At 46.5% G+C, this 26,775-nt stretch overlaps 1 protein-coding gene across 1 annotated transcript in view; it reads right to left on the bottom strand.

Annotated features, from left to right (window-relative positions):
• The window catches only part of RAB40C (RAB40C, member RAS oncogene family), a 65,409-nt gene that overhangs the window by 12,122 nt on the left and 26,512 nt on the right, over nt 1–26,775 (bottom strand). Inside the window, exons 3-4 of the mRNA XM_077828564.1 lie at nt 17,044–17,104; nt 13,414–13,474 (exon numbers count right to left, since the gene is read on the bottom strand). Coding sequence (XP_077684690.1) covers nt 13,414–13,474; nt 17,044–17,104 — 122 coding nt within the window. The remainder of the gene's footprint in view (nt 1–13,413; nt 13,475–17,043; nt 17,105–26,775) is intronic.

Below are 26,775 nucleotides of genomic sequence, written 5' to 3'. Positions count from 1 at the left end.
CATTGGCCTTCTTGGCAACAAGGGCACACTGTTGACTCATATCCAACTTCTCGTCCACTGTAACCCCTAGGTCCTTTTCTGCAGAACTGCTGCCGAGCCATTCGGTCCCTAGTCTGTAGCAGTGCATTGGATTCTTCCGTCCTAACTGCAGGACTCTGCACTTGTCCTTGTTGAACCTCATCAGATTTCTTTTGGCCCAATCCTCCAATTTGTCTAGGTCCCTCTGTATCCTATCCCTACCCTCCAGCGTATCTACCACTCCTCCCAGTTTAGTGTCATCTGCAAAACTTGCTGAGGGTGCAATCCACACCATCCTCCAGATCATTTATGAAGATATTGAACAAAACCGGCCCCAGGACCGACCCCCGTGGCACTCCACTTGATACCGGCTGCCAACTAGACATGGAGCCATTGATCACTACCCGTTGAGCCCGACAATCTAGCCAGCTTTCTATCCACCTTATAGTCCATTCATCCAGCCCATATTTCTTTAACTTGCTGGCAAGAATACTGTGGGAGACCGTGTCAAAAGCTTTCCTAAAGTCAAGGAACAACACGTCCACTGCTTTCCCTTCATCCACAGAGCCAGTTATGTCGTCATAGAAGGCAATTAGATTAGTCAGGCATGACTTGCCCTTGGTGAATCCATGCTGACTGTCCCTGATCACTTTCCTCTCCTCTAAGTGCTTCAGAATTGATTCCTTGAGGACCTGCTCCATGATTTTTCCAGGGACTGAAGTGAGGCTGACTGGCCTGTAGTTCCCAGAATCCTCCTCCTTCCCTTTTTTAAAGATGGGCACTACATTAGCCTTTTTCCAGTCATCTGGGACCTCCCCCGATCGCCATGACTTTTGAAAGATAATGGCCAATGGCTCTGCAATCACATCCGCCAACTCCTTTAGCACTCTCGGATGCAACGCATCCGGCCCCATGGACTTGTGCTCATCTAGCTTTTCTAAATAGTCCCGAACCACTTCTTTCTCCAGAGGGCTGGTCACCTCCTCCCCATGCTGTGCTGTCCAGTGCAGTAGTCTGGGAGCTGACCTTGTTCGTGAAGACAGAGGCAAAAAAAGCATTGAGTACCTTAGCTTTTTCCACATCCTCTGTCACGAGGTTGCCTCCCTCATTCAGTAAGGGGCCCACACTTTCCTTGACTTTCTTCTTGTTGTTAACATACCTGAAGAAACCCTTCTTGTTACTCTTAACATCTCTTGCTAGCTGCAACTCCAGGTGTGATTTGGCCTTCCTGATTTCACTCCTGCAAGCCCGAGCAATATTTTTATACTCATCCCTGGTCATTTGCCCAATCTTCCACTTCCTGTAAGCTTCTTTTTTGTATTTAAGAGCAGCAAGGATTTCACTGTTAAGCCAAGCTGGTCACCATATTTACTATTCTTTCTACACATCGGGATGGTTTGTCCCTGTAACCTCAATAAGGATTCTTTAAAATACAGCCAGCTCTCCTGGACTCCTTTCCCCCTCATGTTATTCTCCCAGGGGATCTTGCCCATCAGTTCCCTGAGGGAGTCAAAGTCTGCTTTTCTGAAGTCCAGGGTCTGTATTCTGCTGCTCTCCTTCCTTGAGAAATCAAGAAATACCAAAGTTAAGGTTGTCTGTGACCCTTAACTCTGCCACCACTCCCCCAACATGTGCATTAGGATAGAATAAGCACATACTCTTTTTTTCCTGCACAGGATGGATGGTACTGTCTGCATGAGGCACCTGTTTCCTTTTGAAAAATCCTGTCTTTTGTCCTGCCCGACACCTGACACCCTACAGACCATGCAATGAGTTTGGCAGGCGTGCTTTGGAAATGAGCTTTGTTTATTACACAATCCTGCTTCACTCACTGTTAATTTGGAACAAAAAGTAGTGACAGAGCCATATTATTATGCACACACATGCAAACGGAGCCTGGGATAGAGCCACACAGGCAACCCTAACTTAGACATTGCTTCACTGATTGCCTCTCTTTTCCAATTTACAACCGCACTAAATAATGTTCTGTATGGCATTTCTTAGGTTACTGTAAAGAACAGAAGAATGCCATAATGTGCAACTATTTGTACAGTCTGTCACTCTAGGTACTTATACAGTTATCATCATACACCTCACAGGGAGGAGATAGAGAGAAAAAAAAAAGGGTATGTAACCTCATAGTGCTCCTGAGAGGTAAAAGATTGTTATTAACCCCATTTTGCAGATGAGCAAATTGAGGCACAGGGAGATTAAGTGACTTGTCCAAGGTCACACAGGAAGTGGTAGGAACTGAATCCTGATCTCCTCACTCCCAAGGCAATACATTAGCCACTGGATCATCCTTCCTACCTGTCCTGCACAATCCATTCACTCACCTTCATCTCAGATGAAAGGAGGCTGATGCATTCCTAAGCCTGCCTCATTCCACATTTTCTGATGCATTTTGAAAACGAAGTTCTGCTCGGCTTTTTGGCATGTGTACGTAACACCAATACAGCACAGAGAAAGAGTGAATGTGTGCTTGTCTCCGCCCCTCTCTATTAAGTGGAAGTGTCCATGTCATGTATATGTGCACACACATGCAATGAAAAAGGAATGGTCATTTGTTATTGTATAAGAAAGCAGTGTGCTTACACATTTATTTTTAAAGCATTTTAACTGTGCTAAAGTTAAAGCTGATTTTCACTCGACCACCAAAAGGCATTTCTGCATAACCAAGAGGAAGCATCAGAAAAGTCCTGTAATGGCAGGGGAAATCAGAGTCCCAGGGAGAGCTGCTGCTACTGCATTAGCTAGAGAGGACTAGATTGGGCCTACTGAAGAGTAAGGATCTATGAAGTCTTGACAGGGTGTTTGTTCTGACTACCAATGCAATGCACGTTATTTCTGCTATGGCGTTTTGAATATTTAATGAGTGAGCAAATTGTGGCTTGGAAAACAAGCTTTTGAGACTGTGAGAGAGAAGCATACAAGAGAACAAAGAGAAAAACAAGGCACTAGGAAATTACGTGATTGCAAAAGGACTCCGCTTAACCCAGGTGCATGCTATTTAATAGTATGATTGTCTGGAGTTTGATATTCATTAGCAACCCTGTCCCTAGAAGGCTGCTGGGAAGGACGGCTTGGAAGAGCACCTATCCTTCTCTCTGGTTCAGAGGAAGCCGCATGTAAGCTGGGTAGAAAAATCCTCTGAACTGGAGGACTGAAGGCATTTACTGCAACCAGAGCGGTTACATTTTGTCCTTTGCCCCCTCCTCTCACCTTGGCTTGAGTTGAATGATTGACACAACCCATGTATCTGCTGTGATCTAACCAGCTGGAAGGCAGAGCCCAGCCAGCATCTGAGAAACAGCAAAAGGTGCCAAAAATTCCAGTATCCCACCAAATACTGCTAAACCATCAACTGGGTAAACAGGCAACCCATCAGAAATGTTGTTACTAGGCAGAGCTCAGCAATATTTTTATTGTGTTATGGCTGCAGCTTGGAGACTCCGATCCAGGCTGCCCATGGAATAATCTTAGAATGCATATTAAAAATGAACTGCAGACAGCTGTCTGGAACAATTTATGTAGCACATTCTTTGAACCTCTGTGTATTACAGCCATGTGAAGGGTGGCTGGTCGAGTCTCCACAGCGTCTGCGGAAACAAGTTTAGTTATTGGCATGCGCAAGGGTGCTGAAAAGAATAGCTCCTCTTCAGACTAGAAACTATCCAATACTCGAAAAAGCCACATGATTGCTGCAATGTTATTTACTCCCATAACAAGCTTAGGAGCACTAGTTGTGAGCATCAGACTAGAACGATTTACAATAGAGAAGGGTAAAAGTCTAGAAGCCAAAATGGCATATAGATTTCTGTACCATCTTAAACACGGTTAAATATGCTATGTGTACTGTATGTGACACTGCAAAGGTTTAACAACATTAACAACTATTTTGTTACATCCCCCTGAATGTTGGGCATTATTTTTAATACATACCCATGCAAATAAAACAACTTCAAAATCAAGATTTGCATTTCTAAAGGACTGGTGATTTCCTAACAGGATGCAATTTCTGCTCATTAGTGTAAGCGGAATCTGATCTTCACAGGTATCAGAGGGTCTCAAGTGAGAGTGTCGCCCAAGCTGTGCCATGAACAAGAAGGCAGTTTAGAGTGCCAATCCCCTGGTTGCAGAAGGGAGGGGAAGACTGGCGCTCTACTGATTGTCATTAGACCACAGCTAATCAGAATTCTGAAAATTCAGCTAATGAAGCTGATTTGTTCTTCGTGCTTAGTGCCCAGTTATGTGCCACAAGTTACTGCTGTCAAAATGCTTCCCAGGTCACTCTGATCTGGCAGACTAGATTGTATTTGCACCACTGTCAGAGATGTGAAAGTGTATAATGATAGCAGGCCCTTGCTCAAGTTGTTTGCTTTTAAGCCCTGAGAAATGCTATTACACACACTAGGCTGCAGACAAATTTAAAAGTCAAACAGTAATCTGCTGGCCCCTATGGAATCCGCTACAATTACAACTGCAATGTGCACACTGCCACATATCCTACAATTATTCAAATATGGTGAAACCATGGCGGTGCTTGCTAACTGCACCATGGCAGGCTTAACATGGATCAGTTCAGAGGCAGTCAGATGCTTCAAGGTATGCTACTACTGGCTATTTCTCTTCTGGGCAAAGTCTATTTTCTTTAGTATGTGGTCTAACAGATGGAGTACAGGACTAGGTAGCCTGATCCCTAGATTCTGTTCTTGACTTTGCGACATTTTGCTGGTCACCTTGATCCAGTCACAGTTCCGCTGCCTCAATTTACCCATCTATAAGATGGAACTAAATGTCCACCTTGTTGGGGGTAGAAACAAGGTGTTTGACGCTTGACTGATGTTTATATAGAAAAATGCTTTGAGATCCTTGAATAAGAGGTGCTACTGAACACCAAGCCAAAAATTCCAGAACTGATACCTTGGTTAAGAACAAAAAGTCAGATTAACCTGGCAGAGTGAGAGATCCTAATTCACACACTTAACCCTTTAATGTCAGGAACATCTTAGCGTGAGGTACAAATGCCAGCTAGCAAGAGCCCTAATAGTGACAGTTATAGGTCTACTGAGGGTTTTTGCTAGCTCAGAGCCAGGCAAACTATGGCCTGTGGGACCATCCTGCCCGGCCCCCGAGCTCTTGGCCTGGCAGGCTCACCCCCGGCTCCTCTCCCGCTGTTCCCCCTCCCACAAAGCCACGCCGCTGCGCGGGCAGTGGGGCTGCAAGATCCTGCTGCTCTGAGTAGTATAGTAAGGGGGTGGTGCGCGGCAGTGGGGGGGTGGGGGGGGAGGTTGGGTAGCGGGTCCCGGGGTGGGGGGGGAGCAGTCAGGGGACAGGGGGCAGTTGGATGGGGCAGAGGTTCTGGGGAAGTCAGGGGTCGGGGAATGGGGGGGTTGGATAGGGCGTGGGAGTCCTGGGGGGGTTGTCAGGGGACGGGGGTGTGGATAGGTGGTGGGATCCCAGGGGGGGCAGTTTGGGGCTGGGGGTCCCAGGAGGGGGCAGTCAGGGGACGGGAAGTGGGAGGGGACGAATAGGGGATGGGGGTCAGGCTGTTTTGGGGGCACAGCCTTCCCTACCTGGCCCTCCATACAGTTTCGCACCCTGTCATAAATATAAAGGGAAGGGTAAACACCTTTAAATTCCTCCTGGCCAGAGGAAAAACCCTTTCATCTGTAAAGCGTTAAGAAGCTAAGACAACCTTGCTGGCACCTGACCAAAATGACCAATGAGGAGACAAGATAATTTAAAAGCTGGAGGGGGGGAAACAAAGGGTTCTCTCTGTCAGTGTTGTCTTTTGCCAGGACCAGAGAAGGAATGCAGGTCAGAACTCCTGTAAAGAGTTAATAAGCAATCTAGTTAGATATGCGTTAGATTCTGTTTTGTTTAAATGGCTGATAAAATAAGTTGTGCTGGATGGAATGTATATTCCTGTTTTTGTGTCTTTTTGTAACTTAAGGTTTTGCCTAGAGGGAGTCTCTATATTTTGAATCAGATTACCCTGTAAGGTATTTACTATCCTGATTTTACGAGGTGATTCTTTTACTTTTTCTTTAATTAAAATTCTTCTTTTAAGAACCTGACTGCTTTTTCATTGTTCTTAAGATCCAAGGGTTTGGGTCTGTGTTCACCTATGCAAATTGGTGAGGATTTTTATCAAGCCTTCCCCAGGAAAGGGGATGTAGGGCTTGAGGGTATTGGGGGGGAGGGGCGGGGGGGGGGGGGGAACGTTTCCAAGTAGGCTCTTTCCCAGTTATATTTGTTAGATGCTTGGTGGTGGCAGCAATAAAGTCCAGGGACAAAAGGAAAAATAGTTTGTACCCTGGGGAAGTTTTAACCTAAGCTGGTAAAAATAAAGCTTAGGGGGTTTTTCATGCAGGTCCCCACATCTGTACCCTAGAGTTCAGAGTGGGGAAGGGACCTTGACACACCCTGATGTGGCCCTCGGGCCAAAAAGTTTGCCCAGCCCGTGCTAGCTGCTCACACTTCTGATTAGAATACAACCTTGTAGGATATTGAACATCTATGTACAGTCCAAACTCACTAGTCCCAAGGTGTTAAATCAGTATGGTGGGTCTAAGTAGCTGAGGGCCTGTCATACTTATGGCTAAACTGGCACTGCTGCGATTGATGCAGCAGTCTGGTGAAGACCCACTAAGTCAGCGGAAGAGCATCTCCCGTTGACACAGCATGGTGTAGACACCGCTGTAAGTTGATCTAAGTAACATCGACTTCAGTTACATAACGTACATAGCTCACACAGCTTAGTGTAGATCAGCCCTTAGTTACATGAGTGGCAGATGAAATTGTAAAAAGACATGAGAAAAAAAAGGTAAAATAGGAACTGGAACAGCAAGCTGTCAAGCATGAGGAGCAAAAGCCCTCACCACCCTCCGATTTCAAATCAGAAAGAGCATGCAAGGGTAGGGTGGGGAAAAAGCAAGCCAGCCCCAGAAGGTAGAGATCAGTTTGCTTTTCCAGACATCTTAGCCTGTCAGTTAGGAGCACTCCTCTGACATGACAGCAACTGAGTTAGCCATCACCACCACTTCTTTCCTATTTATTTTCTCTGCCTGAATTCCTGAAGCCTGAGCTGCACTGACAGTATCTGCCGGGAAGCTGCTCACACAGGTTTCAGTGATGCTTCCCCATTCTTCTTAGCCTCTGATCTCACTACATGAATTTAAATTCTTGAGGCAGGGAACACTGAGGTATTACAGAATAGCTTCCATGAAGACCTTTCTGCAGTAGAAGCAGAAACTGAAGCTGGAGAGAGGTCAGAAAGATTAGAGCGCTATACCCTCAAGTGGACAATTATTCCAGGTGGTGAGCTACCTGGCCCAGTTACGACATGAATGGCAGCCCCAACTACACAGATGCACAGCCCCAGGCTGTGATTTACATGTTTTGGATCTTCCCCATCCCAAATATGGGAAGGGGCAATAGGGGGCTGTTCAAGTTAGGACACTATCAATCACACATTCTATCTGAACAGTTTGTAACTATTATTTGTACCATCCAAGGTCACTATTACCAGAAAAGATTAGAGACAAAAGTATTTCCAGTTAGGTTATTGAGAGTATGTTTAGCAGAGCTTTGGGTAAAGTTTACAAGAGTACCTAAATCTCCCTGACTTTCACAGTGCTCAAATCACTTTGAAAATGGGACTTATATGCTCTTGAAAATGTTGCCATTTGTGACTACTCTGCTTTTCTGTTTCGTTGTAGTCAGTTTCCCCTGTCTGTATGCACCTTTCATCCACAACGAAGAGGAAAAATGACATTCTACCACTACAAAAACTGGCAGGAGCCTCAGGGATAGGTATAGGGCTACTTAAAAAGAGGCTGTTAAAGTATGGGATGGGGGGTGGGGAGAGCTCACAGCAACCCTATGAGGATTTCACAGATGAGAAAATGGAGGCACAGATAGGTTGGAGTGCCTTGTAGATCTCTCACATTCAGGAGCAGAATTAGGACCAGAATGCAAATGTCCCGAGAGTCACCTGTTCCAGCCACTAGGCAACATTGCCTGCAACAGGCTACTGCTAATTCTTAACTAAAGAACACTAACAGACAAAGGCAGCATGTCAGACCACAGCCTAAAGAATTTAGCCTAATGGTCTACTGGCCTACATCACTGTTACTGCATTTTAAAGTACTTTTGGCTACACTCTTAAACCTGCAACTTGGTACTGCTTTCCTTCAAGCCTAGACAAATCTTTTACCTTTTTAAAGCAGTAGGTAACAAAGTGAGTTAGATCACCTATTCCTTGTCAAAGGAGATGGTGTGGCTTTGTCACCTGCCCTACTGTACTCCAATCATTTGTCCATGGCTCCAAGCACCACTTAGTCAGGTGGGCTTGTTTGCTTAGGCTGAAAAGGGGACTATTAATTGCCCAATATCTGAAATTGGTTAATTTTGGACAATGAGGTTTGTCCAATCCTGATACTTCCAATGACTGACTTTTTCCAGAAGAACAATGCATGTGCCCAATTGAGGTGACCCATAAAAGTATGTAACATTGTTTACCAAGTCCAGTAACCCAGACACGCTGATAGTGCGCAATCTGCAGATACTGCAAAGTGTTCAAGACACATGCCTCCTTGTTAATGCGGACTAATCTCCTCTCACAGTCCAGAGCTTGGGCTGAATGAGAAGATGTACAGTATGGGAAAGGGAATCGTCAAGGCAGATTCTCTTCCCATTCTGAGATTGCTTCCCAGTCCATGGTAATTAGGGCCAAATTTCTTAAGGAAACTTCCACAGAAGTTTTGCTCTCCCCACTCCATTCATTCTCTGCACCAGAGTCAGGTGCAACCTCCCTGAAGAGGAGATGCTTCTCAGACCAAGCAGCTGCTTGGCTTTTATAGCTAGGAGCCTGAAACTCAGCTCTTGGTGAATGGTAGCTTTCAAACAGAGAAAAGGGCAAAGATGACAGTCTAGTGCCAAGTCTGTAGGAGCCTTTTCAAGAGCCAGAAGGTGGTGCTAAGAAATTAATGCACCAAAGCCCATCCTTGCAGAAAATTCTACCTTCTGGTGCAACCAGTCCCTTCCCTTTGCTTGGCTACTTAAAGAGCAGTTTAAACTAGGATGGCCCTTTTCCTGAAACATGTGGCCAGCTTCATGAGAAAGAGCGAGCATGATTTATTTAAAGGGACCTCATTCTGCAATGTTTTAGTCTCGATACAAAGACACCCTGAGATCTGCACAAATATTTCAGCGAAAGCTCAGGCTACACAGTTCATTCTACCATGAAGGACAGTAGGCACCAAACTCAAGACAGCCGTTAAAATTTAGAATTAGTGATCAGCCTATGTTAATCTATTCCTCTACAGAGTAGGATTTCAAGAACATCATGCTGTGTGTCGCTTTGAATCCTAGAATGGCTGTTGAATCAATGTGAACTGATGGAAACAGCTACAACCACAGTTAACAGCTATTTTTGTTTAGAATATGACCAGGTGCAATCACAGGGATTTGCCGTCTGAAACTGCCTAATTAAAAAAAAAAAAAAAAAGCTGAGAATTTAGAAAACACATGACTTTACAAATTACAGCATGGGCTTTCAGCTACTAGTATTGAATGAAGGGTTATTACAAACCACACAGTGGAAGGATCCCTGGGCTTCCTGTCCTTAGCCTCCAAAAAGTGCCCAAGTTTCACATACAAACGCTTGTCTCATGAGAACAATGCTATAAGGTTGCAGTGGAAATTGCATTCACATGCTGCAGAGAGGTTTTCATTTCGTATCCTTTTGCTTTTTAATAGGTCAACTCACTCACTATTTACACTCAACCTTTAGGATCACTTAACAAGCAAAAGAGGTGCACCTGTGGAAAGGGAAGTTACAAGCTACGCAGAATCCGGAAGTTTTGAGGAAGACAGAAGTTGTACCTTGCTACATAAGCCCCCTGCTGACTGGCAGCTCTATCTACATCCCTGCACACAGTCCTTTGTCTATACTAAAATGACCCCTGCCACCCAGATCAGCTGTAAGGTCTGGGCTAAAAAAATTTTTTAAAAAATCAAATCACATCCCTCACAGACTGCTCCCTGGTGGCAAGGTATGCAGGGAAGGTAAGTGAGGCATACTTTCCATATAAATAAACACTTTCAAACTTTTGTTGGTCACTGTGGGGTGCTGGTGCAGGCATTGTTGGATGTGTGCAAACACCAGCAGTTCCAGACTCTGCCATTCAAAGGAAACACCCAACACTCTTGTATAGGGGAGGGAGGGAAGCTACTGCCTAAGAAAATGCTCCATTTGAGACTAAAAGTCAGCTCTCCCAATTCAGTTTCAATAAGAGGCTGCACCTCTGTGGCACCTTATCACACCACAAGTCACTCCAACAGACAGCAGTGCTGAGGACAGGCCTAGTTACAGGAATTAAGTGGTTATCCAATGCAGCCATCTTGTATTATATATTTTGATTTCTAGTGGTATAACTAGAGTGATCATATTTCCCAAAGGGAAAAACAGGACACCACACGGGCCTGAGCTGCTCACCCAAGTCCTGTATCCCCTGGTCCCCCCCATCATTGTTCGCTCGAGCCCTGCCTGCCCCTTGCATGGGGCTGGGGATGGCGTTGCTGCACACTCAAGTCCTGCCTGCCCCTTATGCGGGGCTGGGATCGCCGCTCACTCAAGCCCTGCCTTCCCCTCCCAGAGGCTGGCACTGCTGTTCGCCCCCGCACATTCTTCCACACCCTACTTTTTTGACAAGAGTGGGCATTTGTCCCGTTTGCTGGTGCCAGCTGATCACCAGTTAGTAAGAGCAAATGGGACAAATGCCCACTTTTGCCAAAAAAGTCAGGATGGCTGGGACAAGGCTTAAAAAAGGGACTGTCTTGGTCAAAATGGGACATACGGTCACCCTAGGTATAACTCCATTCCAGTTCTGACATGGTAACAGGTTGCTACACACTGCAAGGCTGCTTCTTTAGCCTTTTGTTTCTCCTTCATTTTTGTACTTGTATTGTAGTAGCACCTAGAGGCCCCAGTCATGGATCAGGACCCCCTTGCACTAGACACTGTACACTGACCTAGAGATGTCCCTGCTCCAAAAAACTTTGATTGTAAGTTAGAAAGCTTCTAACAGCAATAGTTTGGAGAGCAGCTTGTATCTTTGAATCCTGCAGAGTGAGGTAGGAGCTGTCAGTTGGTGTTTCCTGTCAGGATGATGAGGAAATCTAGAGGGACTCATCGTCTAGTTCTAACCCTGGTTTGTAATCAGCCATCTCTGTCTGTCAAGAGTTTGGTTTGTGCATTTGACTCCAATAAGGTTTCAGGAACAGGAAAAGATTGGTTTTGGTCAAATTTCATTTGATCATCAAAATACCACATGGTATCAGAAGTTGGATGGGACAAAGACCTGTCCTGACTACACATGTTTTACCAGGAGTGGAGTTCTTCTAGAGCCCTCTGGAATGCAACTTTGGGGCAGAACTTGCTCAGGGGCAGGAAGGGGAGTTACTCTTAAAGTTCCTGTATTATATTAGGTGTGCATGTACAGGAACTCTGTGCTCCCCCATTCCACACACACACAAATCATAGCATGAAGTGCTGCTGCTCCTCATTGAGAGAGCCATAGAGTTAGCAGCAGCAGCCAGACACCCCACAGAACCATCCACAACACTAGAGGTTTGTACATAAAAGAACTAAATGTGACACTTGGAGGAGACCACGCATGGTATGCAGTCTCGTGCTCGCATGTCTAGATCTCAAGTACATTTGTAGGAAGTCTTAAGGAAAGAAGGCATGATGGCCTTCCCAGCTGGAGAAGTAGCTTAACAGCTCTGGGTAGTGAAATCCAAAGAGCAAAAACAGTGAGAGATTAAGTTGAAGTGGCAGAAATTCAGAGGCTAAGGCCGTAGGTAATTGCTGGATGTACTGGTCCAGTCAGTGAGCCTTTAGACAACAACTGGTTCTTGAAAAGGCGTCAGAGGGATATTTTCCAGAGCCCCTCTGGGCCAGAGAAATGAGCAGCCTAAGTTTATTTGGCTTAAGGGGACTTTATTCCATGGAGCATATCATTCTACCAGAGAGATTTAGTTAGTGATGCCATACTGCTGTGGTAACTAGGGACAACTATTCAGAGAACTGGGCAGGGTCTGAGTCATGAGATCTTAGACGTCAATGAGAGATGTTGGCTTAGACTGAGTCTCTACTCTGGAGCCGGGCCCAAAGCAGAGGTTCACATTCTACACTTGGGGGAATTCTGTGCCACTGAGGAATGCAGAATTTTGAAGAATTCCCTGTTTCCCCCGCAGAATTTCTGGCCTCCATTAGGGGCCACTAGACTCTGCAGAGCTCAGCTTCCAATGAGCAGAACGCCCAGCCTGGCAGGGCTGGAGGCTGCACGTTCTTGGATCATCATTCTCCCAGGAAGGAGAGGGCCTGAGGGACCCAGCCAGCTGTGACAAAGGGTGAGGAAAGGCAGGGCTGCACCACACCACGTCCCCTGGTGGGACAGTAAAGAAGTTGGGGGGAGTAAAGGCTCTGGGGATACTGGTGTCTGGGCTGGGGGTTGCACTGCAGCTGGGCTCTTGGGGGAGGGGGAATGTGGGTGTGTGGGCTGGGAGATGCCCAGTGGCTCGGCTCTGGGGGGGATGGGAGATGCGGCTGTCTGGGCTAGGGGGCCCTCACACAGTCCCCTCAAGCACCCCAAATGAAACTGGATTGTTGTAGGGGTTTCATTAACTCTCTACTCCTGAGGGAATCTTTTTTGCTGTTATCTGTACTGTTGAGATACTTGTTGACAGTTATTTTGAAATCAATTACCAAAATAATTGAAACTGAAATTATTATATTGTGTTATTCTGACAAATAAAATATACAGAATTTTAAAATATTGTGTGTAAACTTCCCCCAGCAGTAACATTCTAAGCCTTCACCCCCACATTTTAAGGGCTGAGATACCACATCTAAACCAGCCCTTCTGGTTTAAGGCCCAGGTCAAGTACATAAACTGAAGAGGCTCATTTTCTGGAACTGGAACAGACTAGGTAAAGCTGGTCTCATGAGTTTCCTGTCATTTGAGGCTTACCAAGTCAGCTTTCAGCCAAAATCCTGAACTCCAACCTAACCCTAACGCAGATCCAGTGCAAAGACTGCCCTACATGATCTATACTAGTAACCATACCTCCTCAGACCACCTACAGTGTGCTATCTAGTAGAGTGGAGCACTGTTTGTATTCCACTGCAATAGTATAAGTCAACCCCCTGGAGAAAGTCTCCCCATTTGTGCATATGCTGATCAGAAGGGCAGGGCCAGGACATCAGAAGGGAAACATGAGATGCTGGATGGTGCTGTTGGGCATTAACTTGTTTCCCATTCGCCTGGAGAACTTTGATGGTGAGCAGGCCTAGTCCAGGGCAGCAATGCTGGTAGTGCTTACCTGAGCACCTCTGGAGTAGGATCTGAAAATGGTGCAGAATCTCCCCTGGCCAGATGTGTCCCTGAAACAGAAAATCCAACAAATTGAGAAGAGTTAGACAGACGAGTCTCTCGTCAGTAGGGGGTTCTCCAGACTTAAGTATGAACCAACCCATCAGATAGTCACACCTGATCTCTTTGTATGTGCATAGTACCTGGCAGCTGGAGGGAATGCGTGCTGCTCTGCAAGATGCTTTTACGTGATTTTGGAAAGTTTTTCCTCCCCAATAGGTGACCACCTTTATGATATACCAGGAAGTCCCCTGCTGCAGTCATCATCCTTCCTGTGGAGCAGTACTCTATTTGCACCTTCTCAGCACTACTCCATGATTAGGGCTGCCAATTTATCACAGCATTTTTAAATAAAAAGTTATAAAGCAGTCATGGTAAATTTAGTAAAAATCATGGATTTTGAGATTTTTAATAGAAAATGTTGTGATTGATGAGGAGGGGGTCGCAACAATGGGGCTGAAGAGCAAGCCCATCCTGCACTCACCCTGCAGCGGCGGCTCCCCACCCTGAGCATGGTGACCTGGCACACAGGGTGACAGCACCACTCAGGTTTGGACTGGCTGCCCCCTTGTCATGATGGGTGGGCCAAACAGGAGCGGTGCTGTGATCCTGCACACCAGGTCACCATACCCAGAATAAGAAGCCGGAGCCAGGCCCAGTCCCACAGGACAGGAGCTGTCGCTGCAGGGTGAGTCACCGAGACAAAGACAAGTCAAGGACAAAACAGGAAAATCAACATATCCATAACAAACCTGCAGCCCTCTCCATGACGAACCAAGAGGCAAACCGAGTCACTATTCAAAAGGGCAGGGCATCTTCTCTTTAATTTCGCTCAGCTCCAAGTGAGATTGGCCTAGGAATCCCTTCTTTGGCAATGGTGCAGACCTAGCCTATGCTCTTAACATTTGTATTTAAACTTTTTTTTTTTTTTTTGAAGTGGCAATGAGAAAGTCCTCCTTGAGCTCATCCATTCTGAAGCCCTTTTGAAAGGAAGCTGTATCAGTGACCCTTTCTGGCTATAGGAGAGACCTTTACACCCAGTCCTCCTTGGGTGTAAATCCACCATGTGTGCAGATACTTCACAACACACACCACTGGGAACAGCACACAGCAATACAACGTATTCTGCAGCACACAGGCACGACAGGGTGCGTTACAGACACTAAACACCTCAACTCTTTATTTGTAGGTATAAGTCATTCCTTGAAGTTTATTTAAAACTTGACATTAACACAGAATTTCAATGAGCACTTGTGGACATCTGGGAGATTATGCTGGAGCACAGCATAGTGATCTAAGCAATGTCTACTGAAGTACAATCCGAGGTCAGGCTAACCAGACAGTGCACTGGGAGATCTTCTGGGCCTGTTGTGTCCATTCGATACTGATCTGGGAGGTGCACGTCAACAAGCAATGGGAATTCTGATCACCCTGGATCAAGTTTCCCAGAGACTCAATTTCAGACTCATCAGCTGCCTGATAGACTCAGATGTGCTTTAAGTTTCAACACAGCACTGCACTCAAATTAAGCTTTGAAATGTCACATTATGGAACCTGGGCATCACTGTGATAGCTCAATGTAGACTTCTGCTTAATGTGCAGCTGTGGTCAAAAAAAGCACACAAAATATTAGATTGCAAAAGGAATAAGACGGTGATTAATACTGAGATTATAATAATGCTGTTATATAAATGAAAAGGTGTGGCCTCATCTGCATAGTGCATGCAGTACTGCTCACTGCATCTCCAAAAAGATATTTCAGGATTAGAGGGGTTCAGATAAGGACAATGAAAAAGACAAAAGGCCTAGGAAAATTCTCCTCTGAAGAATTACTGAAAAGACTAGGACTGCTACCTTTGAAAGATGGCGAGTAAGAGGGGACATGATACATCGGGATTGCTATCTATATAAGCAGCAAAGGAAGACTGGGAACTTCTGTTCTCCCTGTCACATAACAGTGGGACAGTCAATCAAATGAAAAGGGGAATTCAAAGCTAGTAGAAGGAAACATCTTTTCACACATGTAATTGAACTATAGAACTCAGTGCAACAGAACACAGAGTCCAAGAACTTAACAGGATTCAAAAAGAGATGAACATTTACAGGAACAACAAATATCCAGTGTTTTCATAATGGTACACAATTTGTGGAAAGGATATTAAAACCTCATGCTTCAGGGCTTAAGTCAATCTCTATTAGATCAGGGTGAGACCTATGTGCTTCAGGGTTCTTAGATGTTTCTCTGAAGCACCTGGTGCAGGCCCCTGATGCAAGATACTAGACTAGATGGACCACAAGTCTGATCCAGTCTTGCAATTCCTACTTGCCCACCAAGGACTCTTCATGCAAATATCACTCTCCATTCTCACTGTTCTCTGCTACAGAGTCATGTTATTGAAGTAAGCCCTGTTCAAAAAACTGAATGCAGTCTATGCCCTTTTAGTTTTGGGGTCTGTTCCCTTCTCATCATAGGGTTCCCCCTCACTCCAACTCTTAACCTAAAGGGTGGAAGCCAGGGCCCAACAAAATCCAGGGCCAGCTCTCTGGAAACAGACGTGGAGCCCCACAACTAGGTTCCTTTCCTTCTTTCCCTGTGTGATCTGGGAAGCTAGGCATTGTAGCCGAAAAAGGATTTTTTTTTTTTTTTTTTTAAGCGCGGGAAGGTTGTGTGGGAATCGGGTGACATGCTGGAGGAGGATGAAATGAGACCACACTGGGAATAGAGGATGGTGGTCTGGTTGCTGGGACTGGATGTGCAGATGGTGTGGGCTGACTATAGTTTTAGAGTGTGGGAATCCAGCTAACAAAAAAATTTGGTTATGTATCCCAAATACTAGACTAGATGCAAGATACTAGACTAGATGAGCCACACACTTTTCATGAGCCACACACTGAAAAGAGGATCTGTATTAATGCTACAATGTGAGTTATATGATGAAGAGGGACACTAATTGCACCAAAGCAGCTTAGGTAAACTGTCTTGTCATATCAAGTCTTGTAAATGTCAGAGGTAAATGTCAGGGACTGGCAGTGGCTGATGCAACTAGGAATTGTGTTTCTTTTTCATTTGCTTAAACTGATGAAGTCTTTAAATGATATCCATTTAAAAAAGAACCTCTTCTGTTCAAAGACTCCTTACAATGGGGAGCTCAATTCAGTTATGCTTTCCCAGATTTCTGTAGAAGAGTGTTTTCCAGGCTATTCATGCATGACTCAGGTTGCAAAACCATTTCCCCTTGCCTGCTCCTTGTTTAAAAGTTTCAAGAACTCACCATTAGGAGGTGTTTGCAATACCTAGACTCAGACTACAACACAAATGTTGTTTAAACTCTTCATAAATCTGTTAGTCTTTAAGGTGCCACCGGACTCCTTGTTTTTGTGGATACAGACTAACAGGGCTACTCCTCTGATTCTAATGAAAAGGGGAACGAGCAGTAGGCTAGCATTTCTTACAGCATTACAAGTGAATTGAAGCATGCTTTCAAAAGCAATCTATATTCCCTCTTCAGTCACGCAGAGACGTCACCATGTTCGGAGACACTGGGCCTGCTGCCAAGATAGCTTAGAAACGTAAACTCACCAGAGTTCCAACTTGACCCTTCTGCCATCCAGCAAGATAGTGGTGGTCTTGTAGTCAATTCCTGCAAAGAAACGAATAAAAGCTGAACAAACACTGAGCAGGTCTTTAGAGACACAAACATGCAGTCAAAACTTTCCCCAGCTGCTGACAGTTCTATGGTTCAAAGGTTTGCAGAAGATAGAGTATCGGAGATGAAGCAGCATCAAGTACATATGGAGTGCTTGGAAGTAGAAGAGTGATCAGTAAAGTAGCTCCACTGGAAAGCACTTTGCTTTGATGCAAGAATTACCCTTCCCCCAACCATGTTTAACCCTTTTCATCGTATCCAGGTCTTCCAGTCTTCGAGAAAAAACTGAAGATCCTGGTTACATGGAATTTATAGACTTGTACCACTACCCTGAATGACAGTGCTGAGTATTAAGTTCAAGCTTTTATGCTGATTAACTGGAGCGTTGGCAACTTTACATCAGAGGAGCTTTTAATTTATTTAGCCTGAGAACCAACAGTCTTCCTTTCAGCGAAAGGACATCACCTCCCGCAACTTTCACTAAGTGTAACTATGATCTAAAATTGATGCTGAGAGGTTCACCATGGAGACTGATTCTATGTTGAAAAAGATGAGACTGGAACATGCAACAGAATTGAATACTCTTAGAGAAACTACTATTGCAAATGTACTTCCAGGAAAAATGAGTTCTTATCTCACTAAAAAGTCAGACTTAGTGACAAAGGCACTCGCTCAAATTTCACTGTATTAGAAGAACAGTTACCGCCTCCCTTATCACCTACATCAGAGGTGGGCAAACTACAGCCCGCAGGACCATCCTGCCTGGCCCCTGAGCTCCCAGCCTGGTAGGCTAGCCCCTGGCCCCTCCCCTACTGTCCCCCCTCCCCCACAGCCTCACCTCACCGTGCCGCCAGCGCTCTGGCCCGCTGCTCCTCCCGGGCAGCGCAGTGACATGGCTGGCTCCAGCCGGGCGACGGGGCTGCGAGCTCCTACCACTCTGAGCGGCATGGTAAGGGGGCGGGGAGGTTGAATAAGGGGCAGGAGATCCTGGGGGGCAGTCAGGGGACAGGAAGGGTTGGATGGGGAGGAGGTTCAGGGGGTGGTGGTCAGGGGATGGAGAACGGGGCGGGGGGGGGGGGGAGGTTGGATAGGCGTGGGAGGCCCGGGGTGGGGGGGGGAGGGCTGTCAGGGGACAGGGAGAGAGACGGGGTTGGATAGGCGTGGCAGTCCCAGGGGGCCTGTCAGGGGACTGGGAGCAGGGGGGTTGGATAGGGGGTGGGATCCCGGGAGGGGGTAGTCAGGGGACAAGGAGCAGAGGGGGTTGAATGGGTAGGGGGTTCTGAGCGGGGCAGTCAGGAATGGGAGGGGGCGGGGGCCAGGCTGTTTGGGGGGGCACAGCCTTCACTACCCGGCCCTCCATACAGTTTTGCAAATCGCAATGTGGCACTCGGGCCAAAACGTTTGCCCACCCTGACCTACATTCATGTCACGATAAGGAGACTGCAACACACACTACAGGATCGCACAGCATTACATCAAAATGAGTTTGAGAACCATGCTCCAAACCACAAGGGGCGAGTCCAAAAACTCCTACGGCTAAATCTGCTGAGAAGTCAGAAATGTATTGCAGCACCTCACGGCTTCTTTGTTTCTGCAGAAAGGATCATTGTAGGAGAGTCATCTCAAGTCTTGTAAATGTCAGGGACTGGTGGTGGCTGATGCAACTAGGAATTGTGTTTCTTTTCCATTTGCTTAAACTGATGAAGTCTTAAAATGATATCCATTTAAAAAGGAACCTCTTCTGTTCCAAGACTCCTTACAATGGGGAGCTGAATTCAAAGTTACGGTTTCCCAGATTTCTGTGGAAGTGTGTTTTTCCAGGCTATTCATGCATTGCTCAGGTTGCAATACCATTTCACCTTGCCTGCTCCTTGTTTAAGTTTTAAGAACTCACCAGTAGGAGGTGTTCACAATACCTAGACTTAGGGCATGGCCACACTTGCAGACGTAGAGCGCTTTGAGTTAAACCCGCCTTCGGAGAGCACAGTAGGGAAAGCGCTGCAGTCTGTCCACACTGACAGGAACAAGTCCACTGGTGTGGCCACATTTGTGGCACTTGCAGCGGCACTGGAATTAGTGCATTATGGGCAGCTATCCCACAGAGCACCTCTTCCCATTCTGGCGCTGTGGCTTGTGGGAAGGGGGCGGGTCATTCTGGGTCCTGTCCCAATGCCCCGTGATGCATCGCTTCGCATCCCAGCAATCCCTGTGCTTCCATCCACATTTGGCACCATCTTTCAAAGTTTTTTGTACTGCAAGCGCTGTCTTCCCTTTCGGTCCGCGAGAATGGAGCCTGAACTGCTGAGGAGTATGCTGATGAGTCTTGCCAGCACGTCACATTTGTCAGTCGAGTTATTCCTTATGATCCAAAGTGACAATGAGGGCTCCGACGATATCAACTCGAGTAACGCATATGACACGAGTTTGCTTGTGGCATTCACAGACATGCTCATCACCGTGGAACACTGCTTTTGGGCTTGGGAAACAAGCAATGAATGGTGGGATCACATCGTCATGCAAGTCTGGGATGATGAGCAGTGGCTGCAGAACTTTCGGATGAGAAAAGCCACTTTCATGGGACTGTGTGAGGAGCTTGCCCGCACCCTGCAACACAAGGACACGAGTTTGAGAGCTGCCATGATGGTGGAGAAACGGGTGGCTACTGCAATCTGGAAGCTGGCAACTCCAGACAGCTACCGATTTGTCGCTAACCAGTTTGGAGTGGGAAAGTCGACCGTTGGAATTATGTTGCAGGACCATTAATCACATCCTGCTCAGAAGAACCGTGACTCTGGGAAACGTGCATGACATTGTGGACAGCTTTGCACAAATGGGTTTCCCTAACTGCGGAGGGGAAATAGATGGCACGCATATTCCAATTCTGACACCAGCCCACCTAGCCTCCGAGTATGTTAATCAGAAGGGGTATTTCTCCAAGTGCTTGTGGACCACCGTGGGCGTTTCACTGACATTAACACAGGCTTGCCTGGAAAGGTGCATGACGCACGCATCTTTCGGAACACTGGCCTGTTCAAGAAGCTGCAAGCTGGGACTTTTTTCCCCAGACCAGAGGATCACCATAGGGGAAGTCGAAATGCCCATTGTGATCCTTGGAAACCCAGCTTACCCTTTAATGCCGTGGCTCATGAAACCCTACACAAGGAGCCTTGAGAGCAGCAAGGAGCAGTTCAACAACAGGCTGAGCCGGTGCAGAATGACTGTGGAGTGTGTGCTTTTGGCCATTTAAGGGCTGCTGGACCTGGCCGATGACAGCATCCCCACGGTTATATCCGCGTGCTGTACCCTCCATAATATTTGTGAAGGGAAGGGCAAACAATTCACTCAGGCATGGAACTCTGAGGTTTAACACCTGGAGGCTGAATTTGAACAGCCAGAGAGCAGGGCTATTAGAGGGGCCCAGCGCGGGGCTGCAAGGATTAGGGATGCCTTGAGGGAGCAATTTGAGCCTGAAAGCCACCAGTAATGTCTGGTGCCCTGCACAGGAGTGAAGTGCAGTGGTTCCAATATTAGTAGGAATCTGTGTTTGCTATGCTGACTTGCAATGCCTGTTTCTTTCCTGGGCTAAGGTATCCTTTACTTTATGTAATAATAAAGAATGTTTTCAAAGCCAACAAAGAATCCATTTATTGAAAAGAAAATCCATTTATTGAAAATAAAAAACTGCTTGGGAAACAGAAAGGGCAAGGGGATGGAGTGGGTAACGGTACAATCACAAGTTTCTGTATGTCCTGTTCTCATACTCAGACTTTCTGTCTGGAGTGCTGTGCAATGAGTGCTACACTTCAGGATGTTATACTGCATGGTGATGGGGGTTGAGTGCAGTGGGTAACGGTCATAGTTTTCAAGGCTGGGTGGTGAAGCTACAGGTGTTGGAGGCAGTTGGTGGCAGTAAGAACCCGGATGCTGGGGAAAGTGGGTAGGAGGCGACATGGGTGCACAAGGGAAAGAGTTTTGGGACAAGGGCTGTGGGTGGGGGGGAGGGGTAGTGCTCAGCCTGCATGGCTCCGAGCGCTGGGATAGAGTCCGCTTGGCGCTCCATTATGCTTATCAGCTGATCCATGCTTTGCTGCCGAAGTACCGCGCTTTTGTGCCGGTGCTCCTCATTCTGCTGGCAGATCCGCCTTTCACTGTCCCGCCACTCCTGCACTTTTCGATTTTCATTACCTGAATGCTGCATTACTCCATGCAACATGTCTTCCTTGCTTCTACGTGGCCTCTTTCTGGAGTCTTTTGAGTCTTTCGGCCGGTGATAACATGGATGGATGAGATCTCAAGGTTGCATCTGTAAAGGCAAAATGTAACACTTAACAGAGGCAGCATTCTTCACACCAGACAGAGCAATGATTCCTTGTACTTAAGGGCAAGCACAGTCTACACAATAGCATAATTTGCCCGTTCCAAAGCGAGCACACAACTCACAAAATGGTGAGTAAGCACAGGGTCAAGCGTGACTGGTGCTGGTGATTGTTTCACGGCTGTACTGTCCTCTGGGTTTCTGTGCCTTGGGGAGAGCCAACAACGGCAGGGGGCCCCTATACTGAACACTGTCCCCACATTTTCCACAGGAGTTTGTCCTGGAAGATATCTTGCTGCTGAGGGTGACCTGGGAAGCAAGGGAGGGTCTTCTACTGCAGTGTGGCTTCCGCCCTGGCCCAGATGCAGCTTGCCTGTGTGCAGTAATTGTCCCCCCACCACTCATGGCACAGTGGTGTAGACAAGTTGTCCCAGTAAGGCTAAGGACCACAGTCGCTCTCCCGAGAAACCTGCGCAAGTGCATTTCCCAAGTTCTGGATGAGACCTTTGAAGAGATCACTGAGGCCGATTACCGCGATGTGAGAGAGCACATCAACACCCTATTTTGCATCTAGGCATGCATGCAGCCCAAACCCTCCTCGCCCCAAGAGCCCGCACCGAATAACTTCCTTCCCAAAATAAAAGCTGCTTACCGGGAACCTCCTCTGGTGTTTGTCCTTCCACAAGCACCGGCCACCATGACTGGCTACCTTCCTCCGGGCTTGAGAACAGCTGCTGGCTGCATGCATCTAGGGATTCCGGGGTGTCTTCCTCCATCTCAGCACCCTCGCTCCCGCTTTGCTGCTCCTCCTCCTCCCCCTCCCTTGTTGCACTGGACTCTGAAGTGTCGATGGTGGTCCTCGGAGTGGAGGTGGGGTCACCCCCATGTATCGCATCCAGCTCTTTGTAGAAATGGCAGGTCGAAGGGGCAGCACTGGAGCAGCTGTTTGCCTCACGGTAGGCATTCCGCAGCTCCTTCACTTTAATCCTGCACTGTAGTGCGTCCCGGTCATGGCCCCTTTCCATCTTGTCCCTTGATATCTGACCGAAGGTATCATAATTCCTATGGCTGGAGCGCAGCTGGGACTGGACAGCTTCCTCCCCCCAAACACTGATGAGGTCCAGCAGCTCACCATTGCTCCATACTGGGGATCGCCTGGTGAGTGGAGGCATGGTCACCGGGTAAGATTCGCTGAGAGCACTCCAAGCCTGGCTGAGCAAACAGGAAGGGAATTTTCAAAATTCCCAGAGAATTTAAAGGGCAAGTCTGATGGTTGGTCACCTGAGGGCAGGGCAGTAGAATTCAAAGTGATGACCAGAGTGGCTAGAACACGCATTGTGGGACACTTATGGAGGCCGATCAGAGCACACTAACAGACCAGGGTGTCCACACTGGTGCCGCGGTGCTTCAGTGGGGGCGCACCAAATGTTATTCCACTCACCGAGGTGGAGTACCAGGAGCGCTTCAGCTGCAGAGTTAGAGCACTCTACATGCCTTGCCAGTGTGGACGGGTAGTGAGCTAGTGCGCTTGGTAAATGCACTCCTTTAATGCACTCTAACTTGCAAGTGTAGCCAAGCCCTTAGACTACAACACATTGTTTAAACTCTTCATAGTTTAGCCACTTGGCAGTGAAAGTTGTTAGTCTAAGATGAACCATGCCACTCGTATGCTACTTGGGTCAAGCAGGGCAATGAGCACTCTTCCTCTAGAAATGCTTGGAAAAGGATCAGTCTGAAGTAGGACATAGTTTATAAATGTTGCTAAAAATCTGAACCAGAATTCTATTGAGCCATAGGCTCAACAGCATAGAAATACCCAAAAAGTTCCTGACATAGACCATGTTTAACAGTTAAGTCCCATTTACGTGAAGACGTTTGAAAACTTTTGGATAAACAAGGATTTTTGTTAAAGATCAGGGAGTCAGTCTGCTTGCCGTGTCCCTCAGTTTTAGAGGAAGCTGAATCTCCTTCCAAAGTATTTGAATGGAAAAGGCTACAACATTCCCAGTAAGCACACCCCTCCCCTTTAAAACTAGCCAACATGCTGTTCATCACACCACAGGTATGTGGGGAACAGAGTGCATCCCACAAAGCCAGCTGGTTTCAGGTGTGGAGGGAGCCAACTTGCTGCTCTTCAGTGCTCTGGATTTAGGGAGCCTGGAGGGTAGTGAAGTTTACATTCCCAGTGGCAGCACTGTAAAGAGAGCTTAGGCTACAGTCCAACCCTGTTTAACCAAGCAGAGTGCCATCTTCATAGACAGAACCTACCATGTTAGGGCTCAGCCTTTCTTCCCCTCCAGCTAGATTTCTCAAGTCTGGAATTAAAAAACAGCCAGCTGTCACGTTACCAAGTGCATTTCCTCTCTCCTGGAACAAAAGTCCTTCCCTAATAACCTATTAATAGCCATAAGTTTGGTCAATAAAGCATTTCCCCCCCCCCCCACGCCATCAGACTTCTGCTGATGAAAAGTTAGATTTGAGCTCTGATTGGGGGGCTATAAAAAGCCATAAAGATAATTATCTTGAATTCCAACTATTTCCAGTACTTAACCACACAGTACATACAGTTTATATTTTAGCTTCACCTGGAGACAAGCTACTGATCTGGATTTACTTCCATAGATAAAGATCTCTCGAGTCCCAATCCACACGCTACTTGAGAACTGTCAGTCCAGTCCCACTGCATTAATGCTGGTGAAAGCTTGCTCCCGCCCACAAAGGACAGACACTGTAAGAAAACATCCTACCAAATATCCCTTAATGGAACACTGACCACCCCAGACACAGCATTACTCTGAGGGGGTTCTGTTGGGGGACAGAACTAATTAAGAATGCTGCCTTGTTTCAGCTGTAATGCCCCTGGAGGCTCTGCTCCATACAGAGGTGCCCTGCTGTTTTTCATGCGCCACAGCTCTTTGCATGAGGAAAGCACTCAGACGGAAAGCCCTCTGTGCCAGCATTCAATTGCATTAATGGAACACTTGTAAAAGTGCTAAACCAAGCTGACTACAGGGAATAGCAGCATACTCTTATGGGTGCAAAGGCCATGTGTTTCCAAAATACCTTTGCCAGGGTGAAACTAATCACTTGGCTATTGTTTCTTTTAAAAGCTAGCAGTGCTTGATTGGTTCAGGGAGGGTGGAATACGCAGGCTCGAATACAAACAGCAAAAATACAAGCCCATTAAAGGAAGAAAAAGCGCTATATGTAGCCTCCACTTTCATTAGGCGCCTACTCTGTACATGAAAAAAAAAATTCCTAGTACATCCTGAACAGGCAGCAATTACCATGTTGTGAATTTATGCTGGTTAGTCATAGCACCAGCACTTGCTGCAGTTCTATGTAAAAACAGTCTGTGTACTTTAAAGAATCAAAACAGACTAAGAGAAGGTCTTTGGGCCTGAGCACATTTACAGTAAAAGCATTAAGCAATGGGCAAACATCTCTATCAGGAGGTTACCTAGCAGCCTCTTGCACTCCTACTTCAGACATAGGTGTGTTAGATGCCTAGATAGAGGCAGAGGGTTAAAGCAGCAGCCCTTCATCTCAAAACCTTTGTTCAAATGAGTGAGTTTGGGGGTTTCACTTTAGCCTACCCCTCTCCCCCCCAGCAGGCCTCTTACCACATGACTAAATCAGACACTGCTAAGACACAGCTGGCAGTCTGGGAGCTGGGCCTCACTCAAGCAGACAATAGAAAGAGTGGGCCATGATAGAGGTACATTGGCAAAGCTGTGTAGCAGAAGCTAAGAGCACCTGCTCCCACTAAGCCTGACTCTAGGCAAATGACAGTCTCAGTCATTAAAACAAGTAAAATAAAAAAATTAAGTGTGTAACAGAGATCTGGCTGGTGAAAAATGTGATAGCATTCTCCTAAGACTGTACTAAAATAGAATCAGACCAGACATCTGAACGTTTCCTCTCTTTTTAGGTGATGGAGTCCCATTTCCTGCCAACTGAGGAAGGGTCCCTAGAGTATTTCTAGTGCTTTGCTCAGTTAAATTTTAAATGTCTTATGCAATGGTACACAGCAAGGAAAGTATCAAGTCTGCCTCCAACTCTGCACTTAAAGGTTCAGGCAGCTGCCCATAATTTCTGTTTACAACAGTTTAGTTAACTCCTAAAGGCAGCCCATATATTTTTCTGTGGTGCTTATTCCTTGGTATTTAAGTGCTGGAAAGGGAAATTGCATTTAGTGTTGCATACCAGCCACACCCATTGACCACTATCACAGCACCCTGCAAGTTTGAGAAGCCAGGAATTTGTATTAGACCAAGTCAAAATCAAGACACTTCTATATCTGCTAGACTTTTCTATTAAAATATATTGGTGTCTAAATACTAACTGGTAACTTGAGTCTTAGTAAACTGAACCACCACTACAGCTTGCATAGTTTCAAGTGCTCTTGCTGACCTTATCACTAATCATGACTGGCAGTCACAAAATTTCCGCATCCTGTATCAACACCAATCTAAAGGTACCTGATCATTGTTGGTGGGGGTGGAGGAATATATATGTTACATGCAATTGCAACATTTCAGAGGTGTCATTTGGAAAAACATGTACATCTGCACAGAGCTGTACAGGTCTGGCCTATAGGACTAAATAAGATTCCTTCAAGAGCGTTAGCCTGCAAGATTGTGCCTTTCATGCCCTTGTTGTAGGTAGCTCAGTCTGTTCGAGCAGTATGCTGCATATGTCTGCAGCTTCCTGCTGGGCTGGCGGGAGGCTAATGCTCACACGACCGTGCAGGAACACTGGCAGCCCCATCAAATCCATGGGTATCCCTTACTGCTCCTGGGAGTTACAGTCATGGCAGAGGCACCCGAAGTCCTATCTTGCAACACTGCCACAGCCAGGTGCAGGACCCACCCATCTGTACTTTATTATTTGTTTTTAGAGAAACCATCAACCAGAGGCAGCAGATGGGTCATACAGCTGAATAACTGACAGAGTCCACATGTGAGCCATTGCAGGAAAGGGGAATTGCTAGACTGGTACTGACACAGCCTTGCAGCAGTAATCTAAAGTCTCACTAGTGCACAACAGAGCAGAACACTCCTTTAAGGTTTTGGAATCTGCAGCCCTGTTCCATACACGTACCTGTATGTACTACCGCATTCCCGTCTGAAACCGAGACACACATCACGCTCACTCAACTCAACAGTTACCATTTTAATTTTTAAAAGATTATACACGTTTTAATCCTATTAGAGCAGAGGTGTTCCCTTAGGCAGTATGTGTCTAACTACAGCTACCAGGCGTTTGCTCCCCATTGAAAGCATCAGGCTAGACCAGACAAGTGAGCCAGGTGGAGTCATGCTTGATTCGCTGCACATTTGCTACAACA

Source organism: Eretmochelys imbricata, chromosome 10, assembly GCF_965152235.1.
Source record: "Eretmochelys imbricata isolate rEreImb1 chromosome 10, rEreImb1.hap1, whole genome shotgun sequence".
Lineage (NCBI taxonomy): Eukaryota > Metazoa > Chordata > Testudines > Cheloniidae > Eretmochelys > Eretmochelys imbricata.
This window is presented reverse-complemented; position numbering and strand designations above follow the sequence as displayed.